Here is a 12,469-nt window from a genome sequence, read left to right on the forward strand (position 1 = left end):
CTGTGTCTACTTTTGATGCCTGAACTCAGTGGGAGAAATTAAGGAGAGAACAGGCTGAATACAGAGAAATGTGGGAAAGAGCCCAGCTCCCCAGCCTGTATAAGGAGGAGCAGGAAATAGGGTGTAGAGGGATGGTCTTGAGCTTCTTCATCAGGGATCCAAGGTAGGCTGTCTGATGTTCACCTCCAGCATTTCAGAAGCATGGCATGAATGGCTCTGGAGCACGTGGCCAGGAATCAGATCCCAGCTCTACCCTCTACACCTATTTTCTGTGTGACCTTGGGTCAGCTCTCTTTGCCTCAGTTGTGTCATTGGTCAAATGGAGTTATAATAGAATCAACTTCATAGGATTACTGTGGTGGTTGTGTTCATAAGGATAAAGTGATTTAAAAAGTACCTTGCATTTAGTAAGCTTTTGATACACGTTAATGGTTGATGTTATACTGTTAGGTTTAAGGAACTCAAAAAATTAATTTCTAAAACAGGGAACTGGAACTGTTACATTTGCACATGAGAACACTGGTTTTCCAACAGTGTAGGTGTAAGATTTTCTCTCTTCTTCTATTCAGAAGCTATGATAGTTATAGCTGTTACCACCCTCTGTCCTTGATCCCTAGGCCAAGATAAGTTTCCAAGAATAATTACTTTCTTTCATCCCGCAGCAGAAAGACTGGGGATTAGAGCTAATATGTCTGTTTATTTATCTTGGCTAAGGGAATGGAAAGGAAAATAATGGTATTATTAAACTCTCACTGGATAACCTAGATTACCCTGTGCTGTGGCATCAATTCCCAGTCATCTGTCCAGAGTTGTTTGCCTCAAAAAGAACACTTTGCTATTTTCTAATGCAAATTAAGTATATTTCTTTACTTCCTTAATTATGCTTATTCCCTACAGAATATTAGTCCCAGAAGACACCATTTTGTTCATTTCCCATTCTCCCAAATTGCCACCTTCCCTTCATCGCCACTGTCCTTCCTTTCCCACCCCTTCCACCTCCACCACCAGCACTTTATAAATGGTGAAACAAAGATCCATCCCAAAATGATAGGTTACTCAGTGGAGTGTTACATTGGGTTTTGATCTTACATTTGTCTGATGCCAAAGCCCATGCTTTTAACCCATTAGGACATATAACTTCCCTTTTAAATCAGAGAAGCAATTAAACAGGGCAGGATTGAACAATTAGGATTGAGGTAAACTATATATAAAGTCAAAAGCATTTAAGATGCATTTATAGGAATTCCAACCAAAGAAATATCCAAGCAGCGTCACTGTAGTCTTACCACAAACAACTGAAGCATTGTTGGGTGTTCTGTTTATCCACTGTAGTGCAGATTACGTGAGTATTTGCGTTTTCCCCTACAGTTGGTTTTATCATGACGCTGGCAAAGAACCACTAGGTTTTCGACTTTATATCCAATGACTTAGAATATGGCTCTGAAGCTATTGAGGTATAATAATCATGTTTATAGAACAATTAAGGCCGGATATGAGTCAGTACAAAGAAGGAGCAGTCAGTCAATATTATCTTGGTTATTTTATGGTAACAAAACTCCCCAGTATTTCAGTGGCTTAATACAACAGAAGCTTATTTTTCACCCAAGCTGTGTGTCTACTTCAGGACAGCTAAGGGCTCTGCTTTACCCATTCTCATTCTAAGTCAAAGACTGGTCACTGGTCAATGTAGCAAAGGAGAAAAATGAAAGAAAACTCTGGAGAATCTAGAACCAATAATAAGTGCCCTGGCCTAGAAGTGACACATATTCTGTCCACTCAGAGGTCCTTGTCCAGAGCTAGTCAAATGGCCCACCCAACTACAGGGGGCTTGGACATGCAATCCTACTATATGTTTGGAAGGTGAAGAGCTGGAAATATTTGATGAACAGCACTTATGACACCATAACTGCTGAGGAGGGAGTGAAGCTTTCTAATAAAAAACTGTTCACAAGAAATTGATTTACCTTATGAATTGGCCAACATTCCTATCAGTGTAGGGTTCAGATAGAGACTGAACTATCCCCTGTAGTACAGAAAAGATTTCTAACCGAGCAAGGGACTGAATATAACAGTGCTTCTTAAATTATGTGGCCTATGTACAATCAGTATTTTAATCAGATAGTCTGTACTCCTCAACAAAATTTTTAAAACGCCCTTTTCTGAGGTCACTGAGGTCTTTTGTTAATACTGTTATTATTTTAAGATTTAAGACCTTCAAAAAGCTTAGAATATCTTAGTAATTGTTATGAAAACATTTAAGTCTCCAAGTTCATGTCTGGGCCTCATCAGTATCTCTGCCTGTACTTCTGTTTGAAAGCCTGGAGATTAGAAATTATACCCTAAAAGATATTGTCCAAACTGAAGACACGAGATTCTTTGGTTATAATGAGCAAAACTTGGGGGAGGAAGAGGTATGTCCTGATGAAGAGGCTGTCATGAGAAAATAGTAGGCTCTGTGTGTGTGTGTGTGTGTGTGTGAGAGAGAGAGAGAGAGAGAGAGAGAGACAGAGAGAGAGAGAGACAGACAGACAGACAGACAGATATATTGTCAATAAATTTGACCATATTTAATTTACATGTTTATGTATTACATATTTTAACATATATTTAACTATATGTTTAACAGAAAATAAAACAAGAAAGTTAGATTGTGGTGAGGTAGCATTAGGGCCTTTAATGCAATGCTGAAGAATTATAAGTTTTATGATAAATATAAAGTGACAATATGATGTCAGGCAAGAAACAGCCTACCAAGGAGCAAAAAGTAGAGCTTATGCTGAACCAAAGTTTCTGGTAACATTTTGTTCCGTTCCAGAGATAAAAGTAACTTTTTATGATCAGAGTGCAGAGCAAAAATGCTGGGCAAAAAAATGAAAATAGAATTTTCCATATGATAGATAATATTTTTAGATTAATTCTGGATTTCATGATAAGGAAAGTATGACCCTTTGACATTCAATAATGAACTTTTCTGTTAAATATCATAGGTAACTCTTTATTTTTAAGGTTTTATCTTTGATTTTATTGGTTTGACTACGATATGCCCAGGTTTTCTTTTTCCTTTTTCTTTTTGGGATTTTCTGAATTCCTTGGTTTCGTGGGTTGATGTCTTTCATCAGTTTTGGAAAATTCTCAGCCACTATCTCTTCACATGTTTTTCTGCACCATTGTCTTTCTCTTTTCCTTTTAGGACTCCTATTACATGTGTTTAGATTGTTTATTACTGTCCCACACATCTTACATGCTCTGATCAGTTGGGGGATTTCCCCCCCTCCCCTTTTTTTCATTCTTTTTGCCTTTGTGCTTCAGTTGGGACTTTCCTACTGGCCTCTACTAGAGGTCATCTATCCTTTTTCTGCCGTGTCCATTTCTACTGTTAAGCCCATTCAATGAATTTTTCATTTCAAGTACCCTAAACATTTTTAAAGTTCACCATTGAAATTTTCCTCCTTCTCCTGGTTATTTCCATCTTTCTCCTTATTTCTTTATCCTAATTATAATGATTGTTTAAAGTATTGGTTTGTTAAGTCTAACATCTGAGTCATCTGTGGGTCAGTTTCCATTGACTGTTCTCTTTTATCTGTGCATCACATTTCCCTGCTTCTATGGATGTCTCATAGTTGTGTATTGTATGCCAGGTATTGTGTATAAATGAATTGTAAAGACTGAAGTAGAAAATATTTACCCCACACAAAAAAAGCAGCCTCTTTCAGGCAGCTAGAGTGATCTTTCTGATCAGAGTTAAGCTAAGTTGCGGTTAGGTTGTGGCTTTGATTAGTTTTACTTCACTACTGGTTTTAAAAGTTTTCAAGTGTGAAAGATCCCTCCTTCCAGCTGGGCTTGGTATCCAAGCACGACATAACCACTCTGCTCCCTAGCCTTGCCTTGAGATTTCTGTGCCATGGAAGGTCTCTTTTTGACTTTCAGCCTGAACCCAATTGCTCACACGCTGCTGAATAAGAGTCCTAAAATTGAGAATTTGTAAATAGTAAGGACTCATTCTGTGTCTGGGGCTCATGTGTATTCGACGTTCCACATTAGTCCAAGACTGTTAAAATTTTAGCCAGTTTCTCCTTTTACCTACAAAGTCTCTCATCCAATGACAGAGCTACTCCTTCACCCGTTCCCTGAGATTAAAGCTACCTCTAGTCCTAACTCATATATGAAGGGGTTATGCTCTCTGAGATTTAGTTTCCCCTAAGCTTCATGTCCTCAGCTTCCCAAGGTGTTTAAAATATACGTAATTTTGTAATTTACCTGGAGCTTTTTCCTTGTTAGAGTAAGAATTATGGTCATTTATGGCCATCTCCATCATAAGGAGAAGCAGAACTTTGAAAGCCTTCTGTTTTTGAAATTACTTTGTCAACTTTTTTTCTGAGTATGAAAACAATAATCTTTCCAAATATTTCAGAAAATCCAGACAATTGAAAAGTACTTCGTCAATACGCATTTTCATCATTTTGTAAGACTTCCTTAATCCTTTCTGGGTTGCTTCAATTTAAAAGTATTTGGTGTACAAGTGGAAGGAATTTTGCTTTCTCTTCCAATCCTCCGTACAGACTTCAACCTTCAAAAATCTTGTTTGTTTCTTTTCTGCTTGTTCTCCACTCTCCTTTCACGTGCACCTTCTTTGATATGGAAGATCAAACGCATCACCCTTATGTTATGCAATGAAATTCAGCTCTCTATTGCCTCTTCCTTCAAAAAAGAATGTCCTTCATGGCGCTCAGAAAATAAAGCTACTCCGAAGAAATTATGACCTCCAGTTACCAGGACTTTGATGATGAGATGGCATTGGTAGTTGGGAGGAGACTGATCCATTAATTTCCTTTATTATATAGCATTCAATTACAAAGCTACAGAAAACTATGGAAACATCACATCATAGGACAGCTATGGAAATACTCAGGTTTGCAGAAATCTTCCTCTGAGAGGTACAATGAAGCTTAGTGATCTTTTCTTGCCAGAGAGGAAAAAAATGAGTCCCAACCTACACATTACAGGGCAAAAGATCTCTCCTACAACATACAGCAAGGGAAAGGCACTAAAAGAATAAATAAGACAACTGTTGTCAGATAAATTCCTCTGTTTGATAACATATGGCTCTTACCCTGCTTTTCAGTCAATATCAGTGACTAGGTTTTGTCTTGTTCAAATACTTATTTTTTTGGGGGGGGCTGTCAGGGTAATTGCATGTGACACCTCTATCTTGTGAAATAGGCTGAAGTGAAGATCCTTTTGTGCCTAAAGACTGGCTTCTAATTTACATTGTTACAGGTGACACAGTGCTGCCTGGTGTTACTGGGTTATGTTTGGTAGCCTTGAACTGTTTCTCATGCACAAAATGATACTAGTGTTTTACATATTTACAGATGATCTTCAACCTTAAAATGTTCTTTTCTTCTTTATTAAAATAAACTATAATCTAAGTCATAGAAATAGTTGGGATAAAGTCATAAGATTAATAATAATAATAATATTTATGTGCATTTTACATTTTTATGAACATTTTAATATTTGTTATCCAAATTGATAATTGCATCAACTCTGTGAGAAAGGTGCTTATATTCTTTTTTTTATGGATGAGGAAATTTGAATGCATGGAAACTTAGACACAAAAAGAGAAGTGACTTGCCCAAGACCACAGGAAACTTAATGATAGAATTGGGTCAGTACTGGTCAACTTCTTACTTAATCTATTAATATTTTGAACATATCACTGAGTAAGGTCAGGTTAGTACAAGAGGGACATTATTTTTCACTTCTAAATGCAGAGATAAAAATTGATGAAATGACTGTAAGACCACAGGAAACTTAATGATAGAATTGGGTCAGTACTGGTCAACTTCTTACATAATCTATTAATATTTTGAACATATCACTGAGTAAGATCAGGTTAGTTTAAGAGGGACATTAGTTTTCACTTCTAAATGCAGAGATAAAAACTGATGAAATGACTGTAATAGCAGAAGTTCAGCTTTTTTTTTTTGCGGTATGCAGTCCTCTCACTGTTGTGGCCTCTCCCGTTGTGGAGCGCAGGCTCCGGACGTGGAGGCTCAGCGGCCATGGCTCACGGGCCCAGGCGCTCCGCGGCATGTGGGATCTTCCCGGACCGAGGCACGAACCCCTGCATGGGCAGGCGGACTCTCAACCACTGCGCCACCAGGGAAGCCCTCAGCTTTATTTTTAAACGATGGTCAGAAACAGGTTTCTGACCCCATTTTTCCCCCGCCTCCTCATTTAGCTTTTATTCTCTTATCACAAGGGTTACTCACAGCCATCTAACCAAATGAAAAGTATGGCTTGATTAAGAATCTCTTTTGTCTGTAATTTGTGCATAATGTTTTTAGCTCTCCCATGGGCTGTTGTAGAAAATGGTAAATCTGGTTTAAATGAAACCTGATCCTGTTAATGGTTGAATAGCAGCTGCCACAGGGTTATGGCATTTTTCAACAGATGCTTCTGCTTCATTTTAAACATAAACTAAGTCTTGGAATATTTATATAAATCATATAAAATGTGCCTACATACTTTTGGTTAAATGTATTGTTATAAAATAGTCTTAGGCAAGTCCCTATCTTTGTCCATTTATAATTATTCACACAGAATTAAAGAAAAAGAACCAAGGCTATACTCTATTTAAAAAAAAAAGATTATTCATGTCTTGCACTTTCCTAAAAATTTTTTTAAAGGCTGAAGAATAGCCTCCATCTCTAGTCTGGGGATGTGAAAAATGGCTTGGTCAATCTGATCATTCTATCTATCTTCATGCCTAACACTATTTACTTAGCACTGACAAATTGCTTATACAGTGATGTGCATTATAGTGTCAACTGAAATATACAGAGTAGTCACAAAATTAAATGGGACTATATTTACTATATTTCTATATTTCTTCTATATTTCTATATTTCTATATGCAAAGAAACTATATTTCTTTGAAGAGGTAGACCTTGTAATAGTTAATTCAGACTATCATTATGCCCAGGATTAGTTTCTTTGGAGTGTGATAATTTGTTCAACCATTTTTTTTTTAAAGAAAAGCATTTCTTCTGTTCAAAGCACTTGTGCTGGTTACCTGAATAATACAAAGATGAATGACAGGCAAGTAAAGCAATAAGGCAAAAGATAGAAATAGTTATACAAAGAGGTACCAGCTCAAGCAACAATACAGTATACCACTTTAGTTAACATATTACAAGTTTGAGTCCTAAAGCTCGTAAAGGGCAGAATCTTGAACTGGCAGGGTCAAATGTGTCTTGTTTTTTGGGATCATATTTTCATGGTGGTATGTTTGCTCAATTACCTTGGGCTGGAACATTTATTTATGTGAGTGCACCCAATGGTGAGTTTTTAAGAGCAAACAGTAAAAGTACAAACCAACTCTTAAACTCTAAATTAACTGTGGGCATCACTGACTGTGATGTGTTTCTAAATACAAGCATCCTGATCTTCCCCTGTGCTAATGTCTGTCTTAGGTACTTCCGTCTAAGAAGGATGTGAAACCTGGTGCAGCTTTCTTGTTTGAACTTATTCTCCTTCGTGGGAAATATGCTTGTCTCCACCAAGTTGTGGACTGGACAACATTCCCTTTGTATGATAGCAATTTGGATGTAGTGGAGGGAAAATTCAAGTGTCCACTTCTCCGAGGACATTATGACCGGAAACTCAACAACTTCAGGAAAGTTGAAGATCTGATTTGCTTGGACCTGGACCACTGGCTGTGCAATCTCTACTTTCAGGTTTGCAATATGCTTTTGTGAATGGGAAAAAGAATTAAAAAAATTTCCAAAGCTGCTTCTTTCTAGCCTTTAGCTTCCTTTCATGCTATTGAAAATTCCAGTATCATAAACCTATAAAAGTAATTACATCTTAATGCTGATTTCTCATAATGCAGATTAAATTTATGTCTACAAACAAGGGGTAAAATTCTAGAGGTAGAAATCTTAAGGATAATTTAATCCAAACGTCTATGTTATAAATAAGTCCGGACAGCCATCCAAGTCCCCTGATTTCTCAGTTTACAGTCTGTTGCTGCTGGAGCAGGCTGGTCTCACCAACATGGGACAGGGGATATATTTCTTTATCGAAAGTTCTTATTGAGCTTCTGTTGTGTGTTGAGCATTGCTTGTTCCAGGGATATGAAGAGATAGATGTGGTCTCTGCCTTCTGGATGCTTGACATTTATTTGATGAGACCAACAACAGATACCCAATGACCCACATTTCCACAGGATGAAAGGGGCCATCAGAAAGCTCTCTTTGCCATACACATGGCTTCAATGTAAGCTGCCTAGTTTACATCAAAAATTAAAACAACAAAAACAAAAACCACTTGGTCACACACCATTTATTGGCATAGGTTTGGCATTCTATTTTCTAACCAAGTCTTTTAGCAGAAATGCTGTTGTGTATATTCATTTTAGGCCACCACCTTGGAGGATCCAAAAAAGAAAATGACAGCATACATGAAATATAAAGCATTCCAAAACACTTTTAGTCAAATTATTTTTGTCTTATATGTCCAAATTTGTTCTACCTGGTTATGTTATTTTTCTGGGGTGCTTGTATCATAAAATGCTATGATTTATTTTCTTCCTTACCTGTATGTTTGATTTTTTTTTCAGTCTGTCTATCTACCTACCTACCTAACTGAAGGAACCACTAAATATGGACATTTTCAGGAAACACATGTAGTTTTGACCCAAAAATTAGCAGCTATATATCCTTCTTATGGGATGGTCTTCACATTTTCTATTTATTTTAAGTTTCATTAACTGACATTTTTTCCCTTTTAGCTAATTCAGTTATAATGTTTTGCTGAAATATCTTCTTGTCACAGTCTAAGTACGCTATTAAGAAAACCACTCTTAGATGAATGTGTCTTTCTATTCATTCTGGAAATAGTGGCATCCTAAAATAAATCTGGCTGTATGTTAGAATCATGTGGGAAGCTTTAAAAATACTATAGCTTGAGTCCTGTTCCCAGATATTTTGATTAAATTGTTTTGAGGTGGACCTCAGGATCAGAAATTTTTAAAAACTTCTAAAGATTAGAAAATTGATATAAGTTTGAAAGGGAAGACCATCATAAATGAATCCAAAGGAGTTATTGAAAAATCACCCAAATTTTGAAGAAAACTGTAGAAAACACTCAACAAAGTATTTAACAAATTGGTGACTTGAATACTGTACAAAGAGATCAAAATGAAATGAAAATGAAAATATAGCCATTAAAGAAAATAAAATTTGGTATTTATTATGTAATGTAAAAGGCATTAATAATTTTTCACTAAATTTTTCATTGTTACCTAATGTTTAGTGTTCTATAAATTATGACATGGAAAATCAGTACTTTGTTTCATAAAAGATAATTTAGGTAGTACAGATATCTATAATAAAGAGATATATATTTTATACTTGAGATAAAATCAAGAAGTCATGTTTAAAAGTCACAAGGTCGGGCTTCCCTGGTGGCGCAGTGGTTGAGAGTCCGCCTGCCGATGCAGGGGACGTGGGTTCGTGCCCCGGTCCGGGAAGATCCCACATGCCGCAGAACGGCTAGGCCTGTGAGCCATGACCGCTGAGCCTGCGCGTCTGGAGCCTGTGCTCCGCAACGGGAGAGGCCACAACAGTGAGAGGCCTGCGTACCGCAAATAAATAAATAAATAAATAATAAAAGTTACAAGATCAAGAAAAGAGATTATCTGATGAACAACAATAGAATAACTTGATTTCACTAAAATCTACTTGATTTGAACTCATTGCCCATTTTTTTCTCCTGTTTTTTCTGGCTCCTTGTTTAAAAAAAGAACTTTATGAAAAAAGTAATATTATGATTTATCTGTAGAGCCCTTTGGCTTTTATCCATTACAAATGAATGTAATTGTACACTAGCTTTCTTATTTGATAGACAATAACAGAAGTTTTCTTCCTGTGTATATTTCAAAAGGAGTTGGGGAGGGGTAGTGAATCCTACTAATGAGAATAGTACTGTTATTCAAGATGTATGATTTTCTGATTGTAAGGCAGAATAAGTACGCATGTAGATGCTTCTCTTTCACAAGGATGAAAATGACAAATTTTTGTCTTGAAACCCTATTTTCCTCCTTGTGAAATTGTGAAATATGTGGATTTTTCTGATGTGAGTTTTCTCAAATGCAAACATTGCTGAACAAGTTAATTTTGAGTAGTCCTTTTGGAGTTAGGAGAAGAATAACTTGAGGTTGGGAAGAGAAAAGAAAGATAAAGAAGATATTGGAACAGAAAAGTGGTTTTGCAATGCAGACTTAGAGATTAGAGGAAACAAGTAAAGCCCTGATCATATCCCTCCGGTGTCTGTGGGAGGAAGGAAACTGCCACAGTCAGAGGGGCTGGCAGAGCCAGGGTGTGTGCCTCAGCCATGACCTCATGTGTTACTAGGGGTAGAACTCAGGCTAATAACCCTGAGCTTTAAGGAGGAGACTGGAGGTTGCTCTGATTCAACCCCCAGAGTGGGTGTGAAAGAATGTAAGACGGAAAATTATGCAAGGAAGGTAGCCTTTAACTTTTTCCTAGAAAACCTTTTCTATCAATCCCTCACTTTCCTGAATACTTCATTTCCTGTGTCATTGATTATTTCTACCAAGCATTTTATTATTCACATTTTAAACATAGAGAAAAGTTGAAAAAATTGCATATTGAGCACCCTTATATTCACCACTAGATTCTACAATCTGATCATTTATTTTTGAACTTAAAATATTGTTTCTTGAAGATAGTGTTGGGTTTTAATAGGTTTAAGGCTTTGGTTTTTTAATTTTAAATGCACATATCCCAGGTGGCTAACAAGGGGTATGCTCTTGTCAATATGCTCAATGTGGATATGGGGAAGATGGAGGGGGGGTGGTGTCTAAGGCACTGGCAATCTAAGAAAGAGTAGAGAGTGCCATAAAAGGGCAGAGAAGGAAACAGAGAAGGGAAGGGCAGATTTAGCCTCATTCCAAAATGCTTCGTAGGGCTGCTCTGTCGAGGACATTCGTGGATATTGTGATAAAGTCTTACTCAGTCCTGTCTGCAAAAGAAAGACTTTTACCCACCTCTTGTCTACATCAAATCAGATTCGTCAGGCCTTCCAACAGGAGGGCTTGGGATGCCCTCATTCAATGAAAATAAATTCATTTAACAATAGCACATAATCTGTGTAACCTGGGAATCTGAGATGGAGAAGAAAAAGTCCAGATCTTTTCTGGTGGTTGATGATCACCTTCCTGAGATAGAATTAATAAATCAAGACATATAAAAGAAATGACTATACAAAAGATAGAAAATTGCAGTTAGTTTTTTGTTTGAATATCAAGTTCAAATATCCAGTCAACTCTAAAGCCAGTATTTGGGAAACTAAAAAAAGTGCATAGGTAATGTGGGTTTCTTTCTTCCCTTCCTTCCTTCCTTCCCCCTAATGTTTTAGGATTAAATATGAAGCTAAAAATCTTATTTTAGAATTTTTAACTTTCGAGAAAGCAGGTTCTGGTTTAACAGTAATAATATTTCAGTGATACTGACATTTTAACCTAGTTTTAGGTTCCTGAGCAGAAGATTAGGAGCAATTTCTCTTAGACCATTTTTCACTAGATCATTTTTGCTTTCTAGTATTTCCTCAGGGTACTGTGGCTATATTTTCCACATCTACTGCCCTGTGCTCTGAACTTGGCAAAAAGTCTGCCCCCAGTTCCCTTAAAAGGAGAACAGGTGATACTCCAAGAAATATGAATAGTGACACATTCAATATGGGAACGCTGTATACTATGAGAGGAAGAATCTTTTATGCTTTAGGAAAATGCTTTGGAAAAGGCTGATTATCATTTGCTGTGCTCTGAGCTCAGAGACCAATATGAGCCTCACATTTCAAAGACTACACAGGGAACTTTTGCCCTTGCTCTGAATAGATTAATTAAAAAAAAAACATAAAAATCTCTTCGAATGCCTGTCTCTGCTACATTGTATATATTTATTTATTTTTCTTGGAGGCTTCCTAGACATAGTATTAGCAGTTAATATCCCCCATGGGTTTGTTTTCTAATATATCAGCGCTGTGATACAGTATGCTGTTTCTGCCACTGATATGCTGCTCAGAGATTTAATAATGGATAAACAAACACAACATGTGGTAATTCATTTCAAATTAAAAGTTTATTAAACTCTGGCTTGATGGCTTTCTGGCTATTTACAAATAAAGGAGTGAACCTTAGGGAAGGGGTGAGCACGTGGTGTGTTCACGGCTGCAAAGTTTCTATCTGAAAAATATATTTATGATATCCACAAGCTGTCCCACATTGATAGGCTCCATATGTAACCTGCTGAATCCACTAGAGTCCCCAAATCATGACAAAGTGACTTTAATGTTCACTTACCAGCACATGTATGCATGCATGCGCATGCACACATGCATGCACACACACATTAAGATGATTCTGAATTTAATCCCATGG

General features: G+C 37.0%; 1 protein-coding gene across 1 annotated transcript in view; it reads left to right on the forward strand.

Moving 5' to 3' along the window:
- The window catches only part of LOC308624337 (uncharacterized protein), a gene marked incomplete at its 3' end in the record, with an annotated part of 268,953 nt that overhangs the window by 92,587 nt on the left and 163,897 nt on the right, over positions 1-12,469 (forward strand). The window contains 1 exon segment of the mRNA XM_081247419.1: positions 7,479-7,742. Coding sequence (XP_081103545.1) covers positions 7,479-7,742 — 264 coding nt within the window.

The sequence above is a fragment of the Mesoplodon bidens genome (genome assembly GCF_964165515.1).
Source record: "Mesoplodon bidens genome assembly, chromosome: 10".
Classification (NCBI taxonomy): Eukaryota; Metazoa; Chordata; class Mammalia; order Artiodactyla; family Ziphiidae; genus Mesoplodon; species Mesoplodon bidens.